Genomic DNA, 23,839 nt, shown 5'->3' with positions numbered 1-23,839 from the left:
TCTGAAGGCGGCCCTGTATTGGGAAGTTTTAAATCGTGTTTTTAATATTCTGTTGGGAGCCGCCCAGAGTGGCTGGGGTATAAGCAATAAATTATTATTATTATTATTATTATTATTATTATTATTATTATTATTTCCCTTTCTCTGTTGATTTATGGGGTGGCAGGGCAGGGGTCAGCGATGTGCGAGAGCTGCACTCTCGATGGCCACCATCCGGCGAGCAGGGGAGTTGCAGGCCTCTTGGTGTTGTGTCCTTAAAATATCCTAAGCCAGGGAACCAGGCAGAGGGCCTTCTCAGTTGTGGTACCCACCCTGTGGAACGCCCTCCCACCAGATGTCAAAAAGAAAAATAACTACCAGAGTTTTAGAGGACATCTGAAGGCAGCCCTGTTTAGGGAAGCTTTTAATCTTTAAGAAATTAGTGTATTCTAATAAGTGTATTCTAATATTTCTGTTGGAAGCTGCCCATAGTGGCTGGGGAAACCCAGCCAGACGGGCAGGGTATAAATAATAAATAATAATAGTTATTATAATTATTATTATTACTCTCCTATGTGCAGGCCTGAGAAGCTGCGATCTATTGCTAGGATCAATGTTCGCAGGGAAACCAAAAACCTTTGTTTACAAAGCTCTTGTACTACCAAACTTACTGTACGTTTGTGAAACACGGACCACTTGTAAACGCCATCTCCAGCTCCTCGAAAGATTCCATCAGCCGTTTCTCTGAAATTTTTTACACATCACCTGGGAAGACAGGCGAACTAATTCCAGTGTACCGGAAGAAGCAAAGATGACCAGTTTTCCTTGGATGGGTGAAGGGAGAGCCTGGCAATGCGTCTTCGCTGCTTTGGGTATTTGAAGATTCGTGAAATGTGCCACCCGGGAAGCGAGGCGCATACTGGTTTCACTGGTGGTCACTGGTGGAGGAACGGGGTGGGTGGGAGACGCGCACCGCCCCCGGCACCATCGGGGAGGGGGGTACCACTGCGGCCGCCCCCCTGGACATGTGCCGTGCACTCCCTACTGCGCTGGGCGCCACATGCCATGCCCCCACTTGTGACATTCAACGCCCCTGGGTGCGTACCCCGCATCTGGGACACGCGCCATGCCCCCGGGATGTGTGCCAGTCACACCCCCACCTGCTCTCCGCCCCCGGTGCCGGAACATGCAGCTTCGCCACTGCCGGTGGCAAAGAACCAGTGAGAGTCGCCAGCTTGGATGGCTTTGGAAGAGGACCGGGCAAAATTTGCCTCTCGAGGGCGACCCAGCCAGGATGGCGATGCTCATCCTCTGCGGTCGGCGAGCACCATTAGCGAGGAGGCAGCCCTGAGCCACCCCACCCCCCGTCCTGCGCTCTTTCCCTGAGGTTATTCGAGAGTGAGGGACGCCGCCTTTTCCTGCGCAAAGGATCTGGAGGGGAAACCCAGCTCAGGAAGCGCAGAAGGCTGCCGTTTTTCCCTTGCAGGCGGCTCTGGGCTCATCCACTCAGGCAAAGGCAGCTGGAAAGAAACAGACGTTTCCTAGGAAGCAGCTCATATCCCTCTCAAACTGGCTGCCATCCCATAATCACCACTGTTATCATCATCATCATTACATACCCTCCAACCAGGGCCAGATTGTGCTCCTCATCGAAGGGTAAGGGGGCCCTTTCTATGTCCAGCTGTCTTTTGTCAACAATGAATTGTTGCTGTTTTTGTGTGTGTTAAATACATGCTTATATGGCAATTTATGGACCTCACAGGTATCTCAAGCCATTTGCCCATGTTGCCCTGCAACTAGTCCATGCAGAATGTAGGCACCCTATATATGGAAAGGAACAGGCTAACAGGCGGGGCCCATGACTTACATCCTAGGAGTCCACAAAACACAAAACACGGTTGCTGCATGTAGATTTTATTTCATTAGTTTTTTTTCTCTTATATTTTGGAAATGTACATCCAGATGTTTTTTCCTTTAATTTTTTTGGGGCCCCCAAGAGATTGGAGCCCTAAGCTAGAGCTTGTTGAGCTTACACGTAAATCCGGCACTGTCTGGAAAGGAGAGAGATCCCCTCATTTCCGAAGGATGTTTCCCCAGCGTCATGCGATCGGGGATAGACTGCCATGACCATGGAAGCTCCATTAAGCCATCCTTTCTAGCAAGGTCTATCCCGCGAAAGCTAAATAATGCCTCCTTTTCCTGAGAGATATATACATATAGGCCTATCTAAATGTGTACATAATATCAAAATTTATACGTAGGCACGCCGCCCTGTCTCTTGCAAAAAGCGGCGTCTGGAAACAACAACTTAACTCTTCCCAAAGGGTGAATTGTTGAAAGCATTCGTGGTTTACATTCAAATCTTATGAAGTAAGTCAGGCCAGGAGACACAGGGGGGGGATACATATCCTGGTTTATCATCACAACAGCCCTGCAAGGTAGGGAAGGCCACCTGTTCATTTTGCTTTCTCATTTTGCCTGCCCTCCCGACTCAGTTCTCCACATTTGCACGTTACTTTTGGACGACGCCTATTTCCCCCCCAAAAAAACCCTCATTTAAAAAACTTTTCAATGCAACTTTGCCTATGACACACCTATTTCCCCCAGGCGACCTCCGCATTTCTGTGGGTGCCTTTCGCTAACTGATGGGTCTCCCTGCATGCTTGACTGGAGCAAATGTGTTTCTTGCACGAATCCGCTGGCCGGAGAACTGCGTTGCGGAATTCGGGGAGGAGTATGGATTTCAAACTGCAATTTGCTCAGATTTAAGCAAGGTTGTCTTTCGGCGCTGAACTGAACCAAATTTCTCCGCCCATCCCCTACATCACGGTAAACATGAAGCCATGAGCTTTGGCCCCTTTCTTGCGACACAGGGTTTTGAGAGCGCTAAAGAAGGAATACGTCACAGGCTGAGAGACACCGAAATGCCAACTGTGAGCTGCTGAGATCGAGACCTGTCAATCTAATAGATGGCGTGCTTCTTTGATCCCATTGCACCCGTCCTTGCCAAGATCTCTGGTGGATTTGCCAAATGTGAAAATCAGTGTTATAGGAATTCTAAGGTACAGTGGTGCCTCGCTAGACGAATTTAATTCGTTCCACGGGTCTTTTCTTATAACGAAAAATTCGTCTAGCGAATCCCATAGGAATGCATTGAATTTTTTTTTGAATTTTTTTTGCCCATAGGAACGCATTAATTGAATTTCAATGCATTCCTATGGGAAACCGCGATTCGCTAGATGAATTTTTCAAAAAACGCATTCGTCTAGCGAGGCAAGCTCCGCTCGAAAAATCCTTTCGTTAAGCGGAAATTTCGTTAAGCAGGGCATTCGTTAAGCGAGGCACCACTGTATATATGTTCATAGATGTACAAGGCAAACACAGACATAAGTATATCAACCACGTGTCTGAAACAGAGCAATCCTGAAGCCATTTTGACTCTCCCAAATCGACCTCAAATATTTCTCCGCAAGAAGGAAGGAAACGGGAAAAGCTTTCCAATGGTCTTTGGACTGTAGGGGCTTACACCTCCCAGTAAATACAGTCTGGCAAGTATCTGTTATCAATATGGGTAAGAGATTCATCTCCAAGGAATGGCCAGGCTACCCAGAAAAGGCAATTGATAAGGCATGATCAGGTATCCTGGCAGACAGGAGAGAAGCAACACACTCCCATTTCTGCTGGGTGGGGACCCCCTCTTTCTGTGATGCATGTATGATGTTTTGGGGGGTGGTCTTGAGCTACAGGGGAGGCAATTTCAACAGTCTATATAAGAGCTTGCACACCTTTGTCCTCCTCCTTTCTTCTGCCTGTGAGGGAGCACCCTGTTGCAACAGTTTAATAAAGATCAGGCTTACTAACTGCTTTGCTTCTCAATAGACTCTGGTTGGCCTCTGTTATTTTCTCCTACAGATAGTGAACCTATAGTTAAAGCTATGGTTTTCCCAGTAGTGATGTATGGAAGTGAGAGCTGGACCATCAAGAAGGCTGATCGCCAAAGAATTGATGCTTTTGAATTATGGTGCTGGAGGAGACTCTTGAGAGTCCCATGGACTGCAAGAAGATCAAACCTCTCCATTCTGAAGGAAATCAGCCCTGAGTGCTCACTGGAAGGACAGATCCTGAAGCTGAGGCTCCAAGACTTTGGCCACCTCATGAGAAGAGAAGACTCCCTGGAAAAGACCCTGATGTTGGGAAAGATGGAGGGCACTAGGAGAAGGGGACGACAGAGGACGAGATGGTTGGGCGAACATGAGTTTGACCAAACTGCGGGAGGCAGTGCAAGACAGGAGTGCCTGGCGTGCTCTGGTCCATGGGGTCACGAAGAGTCGGACACGACTAAACGACTAAACAACAACAAGGGAAAGAGAGCAGTATTTTTCTTATACGCCTCTACACAGGCAAGACCAAATATCTTTCCGTTAGCCGACGTAAAGAATGACAGTTTGTGACTGCAACTCTGCATCAATAGAAGACATCATTGTCTTCTATTGCCCTTTCTATGGTGATCTCCCAAATTGACCTCAAATATTCCTCCTCCGAAGTGAAGAAGGAAATGCAAAAACCTCTCCATTTTCTCTTTGCTCAGATTCTGTCTTTAAGGGCGTATTTGTATATGAATAGGGTGAGCCTGTGACCTGGACTCAGGAATCAAAGTGTTTACAGTTTTAATACTGTATTTTAATCTGTATTTTAACTAATTGTTTTTATGTTTTATTGTAATTCTGTTGGTGTCAGCCGCCCTGAGCCCGGTTTTTGACTGGGGAGGGCGGGGTATAAATAAAAATTTATTATTATTATTATTATTACCATCACAAAAGGAATGGCCAGGTTGCCCAGGTAATGAAACCAGTGACTATTATCCGTTATCCTGGTAGGCAGGGTTTCTGCTGCAGACCCGCCTCCTTCTGTGATGTATGTATGGTGTCTTGGGCTACAGGGTGGGCAATTTCAAAAGTCTATATAAGGGCTTGCGCACCATTGTTTGGGGTTCTCTCCTCCTTCCTGCTTGGGGTGAGTGGGGGACCCTGTTGCAACAGTTTAATAAAGACTTACAAGCTGCTTTTCTTCTCAATATTCTCTGCTTGGCCTCTGTTATTTCTCCTACCAATAGAGAACCCACTTAAGGACTCTAAACGGACTCTGGAATACCCCATAAGGCAAGGGTCTCCAACCTTTTTCCAAAGAGGGCCAGATTTGATGAAGTGAACATGCGTGAGGGCTGACCAAAGCAGTTGACCTTTTTTTTAGGATTGAGCTTTTTTTTTTTTTTAACAATTGTACCCCAAGGAATAAACTGATTAGGCCCCCCAAAATGGACTTTGGACCTGCCTGCCATAAGGCAGAAGGGAAGGTCGTCTCTTGCAAAGACCTGTTTTTTGTTGCCCGATGTTGAGATATATATATATATATAGCCTTAAGAGCAGGGACGCCCCAAACCCAAGAGACTGTGATCTACTCAAAGTATAAAAAAACCCTGTGATCTACTCACAGTATAAAAAAAATTGGCAGTCAGAGTTATTGAGCTTTCCTTAGGAAGCCAAAGTTGTTGAGCTTTTTCTTTTCCTTTTGGGAGAGATACGTAGCTGGGGGTACAAAGATCGACCAGGGGCGCCCTGCAATCGACCAGTAGACCAGTAGATCACGATCAACCTGCTGGACAATGCCTGCTTTAGATCATCTAAAATTCTTGCTAGGGCTTTACAGATTCGTGGAACAAAACTGGACCGGGAAAGAGGAAATGAATGATCCACTAGACTAGGGGGTTGGGGAATAGAAATGTAAACCATTAGTAGTAGCGGTTATTATTATTATTTTTACGTGTGTCCTGGCTGCTTGCGAAACACAACAAACCAAATGAACATCTTTAAGACATCTTAAACTGGGCATCGGTAGTTCGGCAGGAAGCAGCGATGGTTTGGGGGAAAGATACCAATGAAGAGGGCAGCTGGCTTATCCCCCTTCAATGCTGCTGCCATCCATTTCCACTTGGATTCCCTGTCCGAAACGCATCTTCAGGTGAGGGGATTTCCTAGCTCTGTACTTTCCCCTTTCCAACAATTGAGTCTTAATTCCCAGGTGCCGTTCCTGGAGGCCTCCGGCGCCGCTTCCTTTAACCGCTGTGGCAGGAAGAAATCAAATTCGGAATGAGTTTATACAGTACCTGAAGAAGTGCGCATGCACACGAAAGCTCATACCTATGACAAACTTAGTTGGTCTCTAAGGAAGGATTTTTTTTTATTTTTTTGTTTCAACTACGTCAGACCAACACGGCTACCTACCTGTAACTAACTTTATACAGTAGGCTATTGATATTTACAAATGTATTTGGATACAGTGGTATCTCAAACATCTTGGTTCCCAAACGCCGAAAACCTGGAAGTAAGTGTTCCGGTTTCCGAACGTTTTCCGGAAGCCGAACGTCCGACGCGGCTGTCGGCTATTGTTTCTGGGGCGCCTGCGCCAATCAGAAGCCATGCCTTGGTTTTCGAACATTTCGGAAGTCAATCAGGCATGGCTCCCAGACCCCTTGATCATCTCGGTCGCCCTCCTCTGCCCACCTTCCAGCTTGTCAACATCCTCCATAAATTGTGCTGCCCAGAACTGGACACAGTATCCCAGGTGTGGTCTGACCAAGGTAGAATAGAGAGGGACTATGGCATGGGCGTACCCAGCGTGGGGCAGGGGGGGCAGCTGCCCCCTCCAGAAGCAGAGCCGGTGCAGCCGTGGGCGAGAGCGGCGCTGCCGGCGGGGCTGGTGGGCAGAGGCGGAGCGCGAATTCAGCGTTCCCGCCCAACGTGCCGCACCCTCCCTCCAGCTCCCCGTCGTGCCCTCCGGCAAGGCCAAGCGCAGCGGGGAACCAGAGAGAGCGACAGGAAGCTGGAGGGCACGGCGCGGCGGGCGGGAATGCCGAACCCGCGCTCCACTGGGCTGTGCTCCGCCTCCGCTTCTGCCCACCAGCCCCGCCAGCAGCGCCACTCTCGCCCACGGCTGCACGCTCCACCTGGGCTCTGTAGCCCCGCCCACATTCCCACTTTGTGGCCCCTCCCCTGCCTTGGCCCCACCCCTTGCCCCCCAGTTTTGATCTTGGGTACGGCCCTGGACTATGGCATCCCTTGATCTGGACACTAGACTTCCATCTCTATGATTCTGCGACTCTCTAAAATCTGGGACCTGATCGCCCCCTCCCCGGGCCTCATAATATGGGATCACCCCTATATTGACCCCACACCTTATCTACCGGGCTCTGACCTCGAAGCACCCAAAATTTCCAGTAACCCAACAGAACAGAAGCTCCACCCCTTCGCTCCGCCCCATAGACCAGGACCGTATAAAATCACATTTCTAACTACAGGACCTGGGGGGTTGTCCCGCGGTGATGGCTGGCGGCTGGTTCATCAGTTTCCCGTTCTCCAAGGGGGTTCTTTTGTTCTCCAAAGGGGTTCTCAATCGGTCTAAAGGAACACAAAGCAAACACGTTCCGATGTACAGGTAAGGTTTCGCCTTCCAGACAGGAGCAACTGGCCGCTTTCCTCATTTCCTACAAATCCACCCGTGGGGGGCGGGCGGGCGGCATGTGTTATTTGGATTTATTTTGCAGGACGCATTGATTCCTGAACCTCATTTCCCAGGGACAGTCCGGGATTTACAGAAGACGTCCCAGTTTCTGATTTGATCCCAAAATGTCCCTCTTTCCCTTAGGGCGTCCCTATTTTCACGGGAAAAACGTTGGAGGGGATGGAATAGGACGTCCCTATTTTCACGGGAGAAATGTTGGAGGGAATGGAATAGGACGTCCCTATTTTCACGGGAGAAATGTTGGAGGGAATGGAATAGGATGTCCCTATTTTCACAGGAGAAACGTTGGAGGGGATGGAATAGGACGTCCCTCTTTTCACAGGAGAAACGTTGGAGAGGATGGAATAGGACGTCCCTATTTTCATGGGAGAAACGTTGGAGGGGATGGAATAGGACGTCCCTATCTTCACGGGAGAAATGTTGGAGGGGATGGAATAGGACGTCCCTCTTTTCATGGGAGAAACGTTGGAGGGGATGGAATAGGACGTCCCTATTTTCACGGGAGAAACGTTGGAAGGTATGGATGGATGGAGCAAAGTGGGAATGGGTTGACTCACCAGCATTGCTTGGAATTCCCAGGGAGGCAGGATTCGGCTGCCCGACTGCACCTGATCTTCCGGGGAAGATATGTGGGCTGGAAACCGAACCAGCAGTATTCACCACTTTCCCTGCGTTCCAAGGGATCCCCATCGTGTTGGTGCCCCCGGACGAAACAGGGCTCCCCGGCCTAATGAACGAGCTGCTGGGGAACGAAGAGGCCCCCTGCAAAGCAAAGAACCCAACATCTCCACTGAATAAGTCTTGAGATATTTCAGCAGAAGTGCGCAGGCCGAGAGGCTTCAAAAGGGCCACATTGGGGCCCCTGGGGAAGCTCCCCGGCAGCACTTCTCCAAACTCTGGCAGGTAGCAGCCGTCTTGCCAACCCTTCCATGCCATTTATTTGGGTCTGGTGGAGCTTCTGCACTTTCGATCCCCCAACAACAACCCTCCGAGGTAGGCTGAGAGTGAGGTCACACCCGGTGAGCTTCATGGCTAAGTGGAAAGTCTTGTCACAACAGCAGCCCCCTCGCTTTACCCCCAATACCTACCCATAACATTTGCCCTGATATTTATTCCATTAGTCCACTTTACCACTAAACAATAGGGTCAAGATTAATTTGAACCTCATTTCTCCTCAACACCCCCAGCTCTGACCACTGAGCCATGCTGCCTCCCCTTCCCAACAGCTCCCTTTACCTTGATATGCACGGAAATGTTAACAGCAATAACAACAACAACAACAACAACAACAACAACAACAACAACAACAACAACAATATAGATTTACCTTTAAAGGATAACCCATTTGTCATACCCCTTTTAACTTTAACGGCACGGATTTGCAGAGCGCAGGCGGCCTTTTTGGTGGTGGCCCCTGCCCTGTGAAACGCCCTCCCGTCAGATGTCAAGGAAATAAACAACTATCTGACTTTTAGGAAACATCTGAAGGCAACCCTGTCTAGGGAAGTTTGTAATGTTTGATGTGTTTTTAATATTCTGTTGGGAGCCGCCCAGAGTGGCTGGGGAGGCCCGGCCAGATGGGCAGGGTCTAAGTAATAAATTATTATTATTATTATTATTATTATTATTATTATTATTATTTGGTGTTTTACCGTGTTTTTAAGATTCTCTTGGGAGCCACCCAGACTGGCTGGGAAAACCCAGCCAGATGAGTGGGGTACAATTATTGATTGGTATTAGTAATTGTTTTATAATTTGGCATTGTTAAAGGTAAAGGACCCCTGGACGGTTAAGTCCAGTCAAAGGGCGACTATGGGGTTCCAGGTCATGTGGCCAGCAGGACTAAACCGCTTCTGGCGCATCGCATGACGGAAACCAGGGTGCACAGAAACGCCGTTTACCTTCCCACTGTAGTGGTACCTATTTATCTACTTGCACTTTGACGTGCTTTCGAACTGCTAGGTTGGCAGGAGCTGGGACAGAGCAACGGGAGCTCACCCTGTCGCAGGGATTCGAACCGCCGACCTTCTGATCGGCAAGCCCAAGAGGCTCAGTGGTTTGGCCCACAGCGCCACCCGCGTCCCCTGGCATTGTTATAACGAGGCTATTACTGGATGGTAACCGAAAACAAATGAAAATTATGATCCAAAGAAAAGAAAGTGGGAAAGGGCATGCGAGGAGCTCTGGAATGGCGCCTTCTTACCCTGAGATTCAAGCATGCTGACTTGCTCTGCTGCAGTTGCAACTGGAGGGTCTCCTTCTCCCCGACCAGATGCTGCCTCTCCGCGTACATCTTCTTGGTCTCGGCGTCGTGGGCGTCCCGGAGAAGCTGCTTCTCCCTCTCACACTGCTGTTTCTGGTCGCCCGCCTGGCGCTCCTTTTCCTGCACACTCTGGGCGCAGGCGGCCTTCTGGCTCTGCAGCCGCCCGTTCTCCTCCGCCACGCTGCTCACCTTCTGCTCCACCTGCCTGGCCAGCACGTCAAACTGGTTCCGCACGGTCTCTGTCAGCTGGTTGAAGTCCTGCCGGGCGCCGCTGAGCTGGTAGCACGAGGTGAACTTGGCCATGACCTGCTCGATGGACGATCTCAGGTCCTGGCGGACGGGATCCAGCTTGGAGATGACTTGGGAGGTCAAGGTCTGGTAGTTCTGCATCCGCGACTGTTCTCCCAGCCTGTCGATCTCGCAAGCCTGCTTCTCCTTCTCGGTCCGGTCGAGTTGGTCCTGCAGGTTTTTCTTGACCCCGGACAAGGCGCCTTGCTCCAGCTGGCTCCTCAGCTGCAGAGCGGCGAGCTTTTCTTGGAGAGAGTCGATTCGAACTGCGGCGTTGGAAAAAGAAGAGAAAGAGAAAACAATATGAAAAGAAATGTTTCAGATAACTTTGGTTTAAAAAGAGAGAGAGGCTTTTTTGTTAGGCATTATAAGTGCGGAGTCCATTAGTTTCTGGCAGTGATGTATGGAAGTGAGGAGAGCGCAAAATATGGTCTGAAGTTCAACATCAAAAAAACCAAGATCATGGCCACTGGTCCCATCACCTCCTGGCAAATAGAAGGGGAAGAAATGGAGGCAGTGAGAGATTTTACTTTCTTGGGCTCCTTGATCACTGCAGATGGTGACAGCAGTCACGAAATTAAAAGACGCCTGCTTCTTGGGAGAAAAGCAATGACAAACCTAGACAGCATCTTAAAAAGCAGAGACATCACCTTGCCGACAAAGGTCCGTATAGTTAAAGCTATGGTTTTCCCAGTAGTGATGTATGGAAGTGAGAGCTGGACTATAAAGAAGGCTGATCGCCGAAGAATTGATGCTTTTGAATTCTGGTGCTGGAGGAGACTCTTGAGAGTCCCATGGACTGCAAGAAGATCAAACCTATCCATTCTTAAGGAAACCAGCCCTGAGTGCTCACTGGAAGGACAGATCGTGAAGCTGAGGCTCCAAGACTTTGGCCACCTCATGAGAAGAGAAGAATCCTTGGAAAAGACCCTGATGTTGGGAAAGATTGAGGGCACTAGGAGAAGGGGACGACGGAGGATGAGATGGTTGGACAGTGTTCTCGAAGCTACGAACATGAGTCTGACCAAACTGCGGGAGGCAGCGCAAGACAGGAGGGCCTGGCGTGCTATGGTCCATGGGGTCACGAAGAGTCGGACACGACTAAATGACTAAACAACAACAAAAAGGATGGAACTACCAAAAGAAAATGAAAGGCTGTTTATGTGTGCAATGACAGCAGCAAGGATGGTCTTAGTACCCAGAGATGGAAAGAAGAAAAAGTACCGACTCGAGAAGAATGGCACACGAAGATGATGGAATAAATATGCAGGGGGGGGGGGGAAATGGAGGATTCAGAATATGGCAACCCTACACCTGTGGCTGAGGTTGAATCCTGACAAGACAGAAGTACTGTTTGTGGGGGACAGGAAGTGGGCAGGTGTGGAGGACCGTCTGGTCCTGAATGGGGTCACTGTGCCCCCAAAGGACCAGGTGCGCAGCCTGGGAGTCATTTTGGACTCACAGCTGTTCATGGAAGCACAGGTTAATTCTGTGTCCAGGGCAGCTGTCTACCAGCTCCATCTGGTACGCAGGATGAGACCCTCCCTGTCCGCAGACTGTCTCACCAGTGGTGCATGCTCTGGTTATCTCCCGCTTGGACTACTGCCATGCGCTCTACGTGGGGCTACCTTTGAAGGTGAGCCGGAAACTGCAATTCATCCAGAATGCAGCAGCCAGACTGGGGACTGGGAGCGGCCGCTGAGACCATATAACACCAGTCCTGAAAGATCTACATTGGCTCCCAGGATGTTTCCAAGCACAATTCAAAGGGTTGGTGCTGACCTTGAAAGCCCTAAACAGCCTTGCCCAGTATACCTGAAGGAGCGTCTCCACCCCGGACACCGGGGTCCTCCTCCCAAGGGCCTTCTGGCAGTTCCCTCCCTGTGAGAAGTGAGGTTACAGGGAACCAGGCAGAGGGCCTTCTCGGTGGTGGCACCCGCCCTGTGGAACGCCCTCCCAAGAGAACAACTACCAGACTTTTGGAAGACATCTGAAGGCAGACCTGTTTAGGGAAGTTTTTAACGTTTAATAGACGATTGTATTTTAATGTTCTGTTGGAAGCTGCCTAGAGTGGCTGGGGAAACCCAGCCAGATGGGCGGGGTATAAATAAAATTATTATTATTATTATTATTATTAGTAGTAGTAGTAGTAGTATTCGGCCGAGCTTCCATCAGAGGTAGCCTCGAGGCTAGATTACGGCAATGCACCCCGGGTGGGGCTGCCCTTACCTTGAGTCGTCATATTCAGAAGGTACAAGTTGTAAGCACATTCCCGGCTCATCTGTTGGGCGAGAGCGTCTTGCTTCCGCTGCTCTAGGCATTTCAACTGGGGAAGATGGAGAGAGGGGGGCGGGGTTAGGATCGAGCGATTTGGGGTGGGAGAGAAAATAAGCAGAGCTGACATTGACTGGTCTTCCCCCTTCGGGAGATTCAATGGAGAAAGCAGCTTAAAATATTATTATTAATTATTAATTATCACTATTCATCATTATTAATCAGTGTTAATTCAAACTGCGGGAGGCAGTGGAAGACAGGAGTGCCTGGCGTGCTCTGGTCCATGAGGTCACGAAGAGTCAGACACGACTAAATGACTAAACAACAAGTGTTAATTAGTATTAATTATTGCTTATTATTATTGCTGTTGTTATTGTTCTTCTTCTTTGGCGATCCCTCGTAGCTGAGTAAGATTGTCTTCCATAAACACGGATTTAACAATGAGTCCGTAAGGGACTCTGGAGGCTAATTCTGGATCTACACGTCCTTCCACAGTGGGGACATTGGTTTCCGGGTGGGAGTTGATCCCCCTGAGGATTTGCCAAGCGCGCCTTCCTCTTAGCACGTTTCTCCCTTGCGTCCTGAGTTCGAGTGTCTTCAAAGCCCAGGACACCTTTGGTAAAGGCTGTTCTCCAACTGGAGCGCTCGCAGGCCAGTGTTTCCCAGTTGTCAGTGTTTGTACTACATTTTTAAAAAGATTTGCCTTGAGACAGTCTTTAAACCTCTTTTGTTGACCACCAGCATTACGCTTTCCATTTTTAAGTTCGGAATACAGTAGTTGCTTTGGATGACGATCATCAGGCATCCGCACAACATGACCAGTCCAATGAAGTTGATGTTGAAGAATCAATCGCTTCAACACTGGAGATCTTTGCTTCTTCCAGGACACTGGCATCCGTTTGCCTGTCTTCCCAAGTGATGTGAAATGATTTTTTCGGAGACATCGTTGATGGAATGCCCAAGGCCTTTGTATATTTTACCTGCCTCCAGGCAGGTGGTTCCCTCCTAGGGGAGGGGGCAGAAACTGGCCGTTTCCTCTCATTTCCCCAACACCCAATCTGAAGCTTGGGATTCTACATTTCTGTCTCACCCTTTTAAATTCATTAGCATCTCGGCGGAATTTTCTCCTGGCAAACACTGTGTGTGTGTGTGTGTGTGTGTGTGTGTGTGTGTGTGTGTGTGACGTTTTGCCTAAGATTCACTTTCCTCCACTCTTTTTTTGGCAAAGCAACCCCCCCCCCCCCGGTAATGCTTTCTTGAACATTATTCTCTGGCATTTTGATGCAAACATTGCCCTAGCTTGGGAATTTGTCAGGGGAACTGCATTGCAAAATTCAGAGAAGGGTGGATTTGAAAGGATGGCTGTGTTTTGGTTCGTTTACTTTTTCTCTATTATTATTATTATTATTATTACTATTATTATTTATTTATTTTTAAATTCATTTAATCGATTTTTCGATACAAACATCAACCACAAAAGACACATACAACAAAAACCATAATAACAGTAATAACACAATTTGACAATTCAGATTTGAATACACTGACTACACCTTTTTAAATAATATTTTCCCACCTCTCTCTCCTCCCTCTCCTCCCCACCACTACCCGCCTTACCACTTAAATATTAGTCCCAGATTTCTTCATATTATTATTCATTATTATTATTATTATTATTATTATTATTCATTATTATTATTATTATTAAGCAGGCAAGGCAATATATAATATGCAGCAGCCATTACGGCAAACAGGTATTCCCTATAAAGAAGAAAAACCAACAGGAAGAAAATGATAACAATACAAATATTCGTATCAACCTCATCTGTTTAGGAGCTGTTTGTGGGAGCTCGATGGCCCTGGATATGAAAGCACATCACAAAAAACATGACAATTCGAAATAAACTTGTCACTTTTACACGGGCCTCAAAGCATTCTCAGTTTGTGTCCATCCCCCCCCCCCCCCCAATTAATTCAATATCCAACAACATCGCGTACCATAGACTCATAGAATCCTAGAGTTGGAAGGGACACCCAAGGGTCATCCAGCCCAACCCCCAGGGCCGGAGTGAGGTTTGATGCTGCCCTCAGCTACTGAAGGTAATGGGGCCCTTTATGTGTCCAGCTGTCCTTTGTCAACAACAAAAGGTCGCTGTTTTTTGTGTGGAATATATGCAACAACACCACCACCAACAACAACAATTTATTATTTGAAGGTTTAGGGAAGTTTTTAATGTTTGATGCTGTATTGTTTTTAATATTCGGTTGGAAGCTGCCCAGAGTGGCTGGGGAAACCCAGCCAAATGGGCGGGGTATAATCTGGCCGGGTTTCCCCAGCCACTCTGGGCGGCTTCCAACCGAATATTAAAAACAATACTGCATCAAACATTTAAAACTTCCCTAAACGGCCGCCTTCAGTTTTCTTATAAAAGTAAAATAGTTGCTTATTGCCTTGACATCTGCTGGGAGGGTATTCCACAGGGCGGGGGCCACTACCGAGAAGGCCCTGCGCCTGGTTCCCTGTAACCTCACTTCTCGCAGCGAGGAAACCGCCAGCATTCTGAATTAGTTGCAGTTTCCGGGTCACCTTCAAAGGTAGCCCTACATAGAGCGCATTGCAGTAATTCAAGCGGGAGATAACTAGAGCATGCACCACTCTGGCGAGACAGTCTGCGAGCAGGGAGGGTCTCAGCTATATGGTCATTTATGGACCGCATAGGTATCTAAAGGAGAAGGGGACGACAAAGGACGAGATGGTTGGACAGTGTTCTCGAATCTACGAACATGAGTTTGACCAAACTGCGGGAGGCAGTGCAAGACAGGAGTGCCTGGTGTGCTCTGGTCCATGGGGTCACAAAGAGTCGGACACGACTAAACGACTAAACAACAACAACAGGTATCTAAAGCCATTTGCACATAACAAAAAAATGTGCTACTGAAGGAATTTTTTTATTTTATCAAAGTAATTCTTGAAAACTGAAATCCAATTAAGAAGTATATGAATAGTTGTCACAGCTCTAACTTAAAATTATTTTAGATTCATAACAAACTTAATAATTGATATAGAAAGGAGCAAACCTGGGATATTTTAGGGAGCAGGCTAGCAGGCGGGGCCCATGACTTACATCCTAGGAGCCGACACAACACAAAACACTGTTACTGGATGTAGGTTTAATTTCATTGGTTTATTTATCTGATATTTTGGAAATGTACATCCAGACGTTTTCTTTCCTTTAAATCTTTTGGGGGCCCCAAAGAGAGTGCGGCCCTAAGCTAGAGCTTGTTTAGCTTAGACGTCAATTTGGCACGGCCAAACCCCCCGGCAAGGAATCAAAACTGACAGTGTTAGGGAGTCATCTAGAAACAGGGAGAATATTCCAGAGCCGTTGCATATAAGTGGTGGTGGCCCTCTGCTCATGCGCAGTTTCAGCTGGAAGTACCGATAAAAGGAGAACTTTTGTTGTTGCTTATTTTGCAGACGGCTGACCAACAGATGCTGTCTGCAAACGGCTGTGTCATGACTGCCGAAAAACTGTGTCTGCCTACATCTTGTTGCTAAAGAGAACGAGGGGCTGAAAGTTCACCTATTGCTATAATGATTGTAAATAGTGCTTGCAAAAGGGTAAAAGAGTATTGGGAAATGATGGAGCCAACACATAACCTCCCCTGAAACAGGGGCTTCCTATTCCACCCCCTCCAACGGCCTCGGTCCAGTATACCTGACGGAGCGTCTCCACCCCCATCGTTCTGCCCGGACACTGAGGTCCAGCGCCGAGGGCCTTCTGGCGGTTCCCTCCCTGCGAGAAGCCAAGTTACAGGGAACCAGGCAGAGGGCCTTCTCGGTGGTGGCTCCCGCCCTGTGGAACGCCCTCCCATCAGATGTCAAGGAAATAAACAACTATCTGACTTTAAGAACACATCTGAAGGCAGCCCTGTTGAGGGAAGTTTTTAATGTTTGATGGCCAGATGGGCGGGGTATAAAAAATAAATTATTATTGTTGTTGTTTAGTCATTTAGTCGTGTCCGACTCTTCGTGACCCCATGGACCACAGCACGCCAGGCACTCCTGTCCTGCACTGCCTCCCGCAGCTTGGTCAAACTCATGTTCGTAGCTTCGAACATGAGTTGTTATTATTATTATTATTATTATTATTATTATTATTATTATTATCCAACGTTTCTCCCCTGAAAATAGGGACGTCCTATTCCATCCAAACCGGGACAGCTTCTGTAAATCCAGGACCTGCCCTTGGAAAACAGGGGCACTTGGAGGGTCTGAACTAAACAGCCCAACACATAGCACATAGGCCAATCTCTGCGTGTGAGCTTCTCGAATCACACTGCAGTGTTGGCAGGGACCCCTCAGAGATCATCCAGCCCCACCCCGTGCTAGGCAGGAATCGCCCCTCCGGGGCCTTTTTGCTGACCTTCTCGTTGTGGCAGCTCATCGAGGTCCTGTTGCAGCCGATGGCCTGGGTCTTGCTCAGCCGCGCCTCCACCTGGCTGGCGTTGAGCCGGCTCTTGAAGTTGCCGATCTCGCTGCTGAGGGCATCGCTCTTCTTGTTGCATTCCAGGAGCCGCTCCTGGATGGCTTTTTCGTGTTTCTTGGCGTTCTCCTCGGAGTTGCCGTTGCCGTACACCATGAAAAGCACCAGCCCCAAAATAATGAGGAACTGGATGAGCGAGAGGAAGAGGAAGAAATACTTCATGTAGAAGCCGCAGTCCCGCTTGTTGGGGTTCTCCTTCAGCTCCAGGCCCAGCTTGGCTATCGTGTACGGATTCTTCTCCATCTCCCCACCAACTGCCTTGGCCAACCTCGAAGGAGCCGCCTTTGGGTCAGCCGGGCGGGGACACAAATCCCCCGAGTGTTTATATTCCCTCTGACGGATGCTTCCTCTCGCCTGACTCCATCCTGCCTCTCAGGAAAAAGCTGCTGGTTCCTGGTTATCAAAAGGGGCCCCCGTGTCACCGGGAGACTGGAGTGGTTTTTTTTGGGGGGGTGGCCTCTCGCAGCTCCTTCCCCCTTGTTTGTCTTTTGGCCCCGGCCGACGGGAACGAGGCCAAGGCGGCGGCGCCTTTGCCAGCTTGGTCCCCTGGGTGCCCCGAAAGACGTCAGCCAGGGCAAAGTCATAGAAAGAACCAGAGCATCAAATTTCAGAGGGACAAGGGTCCCCCGAAGGTCCTCTAGTCCAACCCCCTGCAGTGTGGGAATCTTTTGCCCAACGTGGGGCTCGAACCCGCAACCCTGAGATGTTCAACCGACTGAGCTCTATCCCAAAAACCCCAGAGTCTCATAGAATCATAGAATCATAGAGTTGGAAGAGACCACAAGGGCCATCCAGTCCAACCCCCTGCCAAGCAGGAAACACCATCTAAGCATTCTTGACATATGCCTGTCAAGCCTCTGCTTAAAGACCTCCAAAGAAGGAGACTCCACTACACTTCTTGGCAGCGAATTCCACTGTCGAACAGCTCTTACTGTCAGGAAGTTCTTCCTAATGTTTAGGTGGAATCTTCTTTCTTGTAGTTTGAATCCATTGCTCCGTGTCCGCTTCTCTGGAGCAGCAGAAAACAACCTTTCTCCCTCCTCTATATGACATCCTTTTTTTTATCCTTATTTGAACATGGCTATCATATCACGCCTTAACCTTCTCTTCTCCAGGCTAAACATACCCAGCTCCCTAAGCCGTTCCTCATAAGGCATCGTTTCCAGGCCTTTGAATATTTTGGTTGCCCTCTTCTGGACACGTTCCAGCTTGTCAGTATCCTTCTTGAACTGTGGTGCCCAGAACTGGACACAGTACTCCAGGTGAGGTCTGACTGGAGCAGAATACAGTGGGACTATTACTTCCCTAGATTACGTCCGTCTCCTTGGCACGGAGGACAAAGGGGGGTCAATACCCCCTAACTTTGGCCTGTTTTCTCTCTCCCCCCCCCAGCCCCAGGCTCTATCACCCAGAATGTCCTTAGCCCCTAAAGCAGGGGCACATACAAAAAGGGAGGTTGCTGTTGTTGTTGAAGACATTTGATTAGTTAGATATGTGTGTGTATTTTAAAGCTTCCGAACCTTCATCATGGGGAAAAACAGAACTTGACTTGCTTACTCTCCACTCCCTCTGCTGCCCCCCCCCCACAATTTTTCTGTTTTCCCCACCTAGATCAGGGGGCGTCCGACTTAGGTTGAAATAAGACGAGGAAATCAGAGGGAAGCTTGCTCCCTCTCCCACGTGAAAGCCCATAAGAGATATTTGATGATGGCTCTCCTCTCTCCTCTCTGTCTCCTCTTTCCCAGGCTAAACATACCCAGCTCCTTCAAACGTTCCTCATCAGGCTCGGTTTCCAGACCCTTGAGCCTCCTCTGCTCACCTTCCAGCTTCTCAACATCCATCCTAAATTGTGCTGCCCAGAACTGGACACAGTATCCCAGGTGTGGTCTGACCAAGGCAGAATAGAGAGGGACTATGACTTCCCTTGGGACGCGGGTGGCATTTGGGACGCGGGTGGCGCAGTGGGTTAAACCACAGAGCCTAGGGCTTGCTGATCAGAAGGTCGGCGGTTCGAATCCCTGTGACGGGGTGAGCTCCTGTTGTTTGGTCCCTGCTTCTGCCAACCTAGCAGTTCGAAAGTACGTCGAAGTGCAAGTAGATAAATAATTTACCTTCCAGCAGGAAGGTAAACAGCGTTTCCATGCGCTGCTCTGGTTCGCCAGAAGCGGCTTTGTCCTGCTGGCCACATGACCTGGAAGCTGTACGCCGGCTCCCTCGGCCAATAACGCGAGATGAGCGCCGCAACCCCAGAGTTGTCCGCGACGGGACCTAATGGTCAGGGGTCCCTTTACCTTTACCTACGATTTACTTTGATCTGGACACTAAACTTATGTTGATGCAGCCTGGAATAGCATTCACCATTTTTTGCTCCTGCATCACACAGTTGGCTCACGTCAAGTTTGCAGTCCACCAAGACCCCCAGATCCTTTTCACATGTCCTGCTAGGAAGCCAGGTGTTCCCCATCCTATATTTGTGCCTCTGGTTCTTCCTGCCTAAGTGCAGAACCTGACCTTTGTCCCTATGGAAATTCGTTTGGGTAGCTTGCACCCAGTTCTCCAATCTGTTCAGGTAATTTTGAGACCCGATTCTGTCTTCTGAGGCATTGGCTACCCCTCCCGGTTTGGCGCCATTTGCAAATTGGATGAGCATCCCCTCAGTTGGTTGTTGTTTCTGAAAACAACAATAAACATACCGTCGCAAACCGCGTCTCCCCTGACTCTCTCCCCTGTTCCCTACACAGTAGGGAAAATTAGGGTTGTTTCTAATCCCGTCTAAATTGGCGCCCATGGAGTTTTCTTGGCAGGGATACTGGATTGGCTTGCCAGTTCCTGCTCCAGGTGGATCACGTTTAATCAAAACTCTCCACTATGACCTATCCATCTTGGGTGGCCCTGCAAGACCATAGCCCATAGCTCCTCTGAGTTATTCAAGCCCCTTCGCCATGACAAGGCAGACTCTTGAGAGTCCCATGGACTGCAAGAAGATCAAACCTCTCCATTCTAAAGGAAATCAGCCCTGAGTGCTCACTGGAAGGACAGATCCTGAAGCTGAGGCTCCAATATTTTGGCCACCTCATGAGAAGAGAAGACTCAGTGGTACCTTGGTTTATGAACACAATTAGTTCCGGAAGTCTGTTCATAAACTGAAGCGTTCATAAACTGAAGCGAACTTTCCCATTGAAAGTAATGGAAAGTGGATTAATCCGTTCCAGACGGGTCTGCGGAACACTCAACCTGAAGCGTACTTAACCCGAAACATAGGTGTAATTGGTTCCGGAAGTCTGTTCATAAACTGAAGCGTTCATAAACTGAAGTGAACTTTCCCATTGAAAGTAATGGACAGTGAATTAATCCGTTCCAGATGGGTCCACGGCGTTCGTAAACCGAATATTTGTAAACCGAGATGTTCATAAACCGAGGTTCCACTGTATGGCAATTTATGCCTGTTGTCTTTGTCCATGGAGGACAGATCATGAAGCTTTGGCTCCAAGACTTTGGCCCCCTCATGAAAAGAGAAGAATCCTTGGAAAAGACCCTGATGTTGGGAAAGATGGAGGGCACTAGGAGAAGGGGACGACAGAGGACGAGATGGTTGGACAGTGTTCTCGAAGCCACCAACATGAGTCTGACCAAACTGCGGGAGGCAGTGGAAGACAGGAGTGCCTGGCGTGTTATGGTCCATGGGGTCACGAAGAGTCGGACCCGACTAAATAACTAAACAGCAACAACATATTGGCATCAAGACATTAAATCAGTACCATTATCTTTGCCTTTTTCCTTCGGGGATATAGGCCTGCAGGGAATGTGTCTCTCCTCCTCAATAGCTTTGAATGCCGTCCCCCTCCCTTTCCCCCCAAAGAAGTAGACGTCTGGTCACCTCTGAGCTACTGCCGAAGTACCGGATTTCACTCTCGGCTCCTGGGGCTTCCTTTTCAGAGCTAGAAATAGCGCCAGCCGGCCACCACCCTTCCAGGCTCAGAGGAAAACCCAGGGACAGTTCCTGTGGCAATTTGGGCTCTCCTGCCGAATGTGGGACCCTCTTTGTCTCCCTGAATCTCACGCTATAAAGAGAAATCCCCCACTCTGCTTCTTTGCTTATACAATCGGCGTCCACTTCTTTCCTCTGCCCTCCCCATCCCCTTTTCCTTTCGTGCGGTGCCTTTGATTTTAATCGATTGTGCATAAGCTGCGCTGGGATCCTCTTATAGCAGCTCAAGAGTGGAATGGAAACCCTCTGAATGAATCTTAGTTCTCAGTCTTATTCAACATCTTTATCAATGACTTGGGTGATGTTTGCATCATCCAAGTCATTGATGTTTGCAGACGACACCAAATTGGGAGGGGTGGCTAATACCCCAGAGGACAGGATCACACTTCAGAATGACCTTAACAGATTAGACAACTGGGCCAAAGCAAACAAGATGAATTTTAACAAGGAGAAATGTAAAGTACTACACTAGGGCAAAAATAATAATGAAAGGCACAAATACAGGATGGGTGACACCTGGCTTGAGAGCAATACATATGAAAAAGGATCTAGGAGTCTTGGGAGACCACAAACTTGACATGAGTCAGCAGTGTGATGCAGCAGCTTAAAAAGCCAATGCAATTCTGGGCTGCATCAATAGGAGTATAGCATCTAGATCAAGGGAAGTAATAGTACCACTGTATTCTGCTCTGGTCAGACCTCAGCTGGAGTACTGTGTCCAGTTCTGGGCACCACAGTTCAAGAAGGATCCTGACAAGCTGGAACGTGTCCAGAAGAGGGGAACCAAAATGGTCAAAGGCCTGGAAAAGATGCCTTACGAGGAACAGCTTAGGGAGCTGGGTATGTTTAGCCTGGAGAAGAGAAGGTTAAGGGGTGATATGATAGCCATGTTCAAATATACGAAAGGATGTCATATAGAGGAGGGAGAAATGTTGTTTTCTGCTGCTCCAGAGAAGCGGACACGGAGCAATGGATTCAAACTACAAGAAAGAACATTCCACCTAAACATTAGGAAGAACTTCCTGACAGTAAGAGCTGTTCGGCAGTGGAATTTGCTGCCAAGGAGTGTGGTGGAGTCTCCTTTGGAGGTCTTTAAGCGGAGGCTTGACGGGCATATGTCAAGAATGCTTTGATGGTGTTTCCTGCTTGGCAGGGGGTTGGACTGGATGGCCCTTGTGGTCTCTTCCAACTCTATGATTCTATGATTCTATGAAAACGATAAATTGTGCTGTGCCTTGTCTAAAGCTAGGCTAGGGATGGAGTTGCCGGGTGGGGTGGGCTACATGACCCCTGGTGTCCCTTCCAACTCTACGATGCTACGATTCTAGGGATTTAAGTAGTTGGAGCAGAGCCAGATGGTGATTGCAATAATGGGCTTGTTTTGGTGTGCAAGCATTTGACGTGTTTGGGGGGGAAACACTTAGGACAGACGCCAAGAACAATTCAGAAAGACAAAAGGACCCGAACAGATGAACCGGGCAAAGCAGCCAGCTCTCTGTCCCAAATCGCCAGATGATGGGGTTAGATCTGATTAATTGTTTAGATGATTTATAGACTTCCCTTTGCAAAATGCTGCAGGGCGTTTTGCAAACAAAAGAAGACAAAGGCAAAAAAATAAAAATAAAAACAGGGAGAAATCCATGCAACTGCCAATTATTCCCCAAATCACGGGAAGTCTGGCTTGTTAAAGGTGCTGTTAGGAGCTGTTAAGAGATTCCCCTCCCAAAGCTACGGTTCCAGGAGTTGCTAAACCGCTCCAAAAATGGTAGTGTTATAAGAAAACCTGCTCGTTTTTCCCTTATGGGGTACCCAAGAGGCTGTATATAGTCCTTATGTAGGTTCTCTATCAGTAGGAGAAAAATAGCAGAGGCCAACCAGAGAATTTTGAGAAGCAAAGCAGCTAGTAAGCCTGATCTTTATTAAACTGTTGAAACAGGGTCCGCCGCTCACCCCATGCAGGGAGGGAGGAGTGGAACCCAGAACATTGGTGTGCAAGCTCTTATATAGACTTTTGAAATTGCCTCCCCTGTAGCTCAAGACCACCCCCCAAAACATCATATGTGCATCACAGAAAGAGGGGGTCCCCAGCAGAAATGGGAGCGTGTTGCTTCTCTCCTGTCTGCCAGGATATCTGATCATACCTTATCAATTGCCTTTTCTGGGTAGCCTGGCCATTCCTTGGAGATGGCAAATAGTTCTCCTAGGCATATTGATAGTGTGTTCAGCTTCACAGATACTTGCCAGACTGTATTTGAAGAGGGAGGTGTGTAAGCCCCTACAGTCCAAAGCCCATTGGAAAGCTTTCCCCACCTCCTTCCTCCTGGCAGAGAAATATTTGAGGTCAATTTGGGAGAGTCAAAATGGCTTCAGGATTGCTCTCCTGTACTATTTCAGACACATGGTTGATATACTTATGCATGTGTACATTTATGAACATTTCTTTTATATATATATAGGACCTTAGAATTCCTATAACAGTAGCACTGGGAGCAGAAATGAGATTATAATGATTTTATTTCGTTGATCACATTTGCACATCACCAGCCTTCCTGGGAGCTGAAGGTGGCATGGATCCTCCCTCCTTCCCGTCTTATCCCTACAAAAACAACAACCTTGCAAGGTAGGAGAGAAGGAGGGGGGGGAGAGGGAGACTCCAAGGTCTCAGCTTCAGGATCTGTCCTTCCAGTGAGCACTCAGGGCTGATTTCCTCCAGAATGGATAGGTTTGATCTTCTAGCAGTCCATGGGACTCTCAAGAGTCTCCTCCAGCACCATAATTCAAAAGCATCAATTCTTTGGCGATCAGCCTTCTTTATGGTCCAGCTCTCACTTCCATACATCACTACTGGGAAAACCATAGCTTTAACTATACGGACCTTTGTCGGCAAGGTGATGTCTCTGCTTTTTAAGATGCTGTCTAGGT

General features: G+C 48.3%; 1 protein-coding gene across 1 annotated transcript; it reads right to left on the bottom strand.

Annotated features, from left to right (window-relative positions):
- Positions 1-1,877: 1,877 nt before the first annotated feature.
- Positions 1,878-17,211, bottom strand: PLVAP (plasmalemma vesicle associated protein). Its single transcript, XM_035120742.3, has 6 exons — positions 16,810-17,211; positions 12,338-12,434; positions 9,761-10,374; positions 8,115-8,319; positions 7,337-7,433; positions 1,878-6,098 (listed from the first exon to the last, which is right to left on the bottom strand). Exons 1-6 carry the CDS (start codon positions 17,170-17,172, stop codon positions 6,092-6,094), a joined length of 1,383 nt encoding a protein of 460 aa, XP_034976633.1. The 5' UTR covers positions 17,173-17,211; the 3' UTR covers positions 1,878-6,091.
- Between the last annotated feature and the right edge of the window lie 6,628 nt (positions 17,212-23,839).

Source organism: Zootoca vivipara, chromosome 6, assembly GCF_965207765.1.
Source record: "Zootoca vivipara chromosome 6, rZooViv2.hap1.1, whole genome shotgun sequence".
Classification (NCBI taxonomy): Eukaryota; Metazoa; Chordata; class Lepidosauria; order Squamata; family Lacertidae; genus Zootoca; species Zootoca vivipara.
This window is presented reverse-complemented; position numbering and strand designations above follow the sequence as displayed.

Bases quoted from the DNA above. Each gene is read 5' to 3' on its own strand.
- PLVAP (XM_035120742.3), bottom strand. From the start codon at position 17,172: ATGGAGAAGAATCCGTACACGATAGCCAAGCTGGGCCTGGAGCTGAAG. The intron at 12,435-16,809 runs GTCAGCAAAAAG...CATCTTCCCCAG, and splicing joins TGAGCTGCCACAACGAGAAG to TTGAAATGCCTAGAGCAGCG. The intron at 7,434-8,114 runs GTGAGTCAACCC...GTGTTCCTTTAG, and splicing joins GGGAATTCCAAGCAATGCTG to ACCGATTGAGAACCCCTTTG.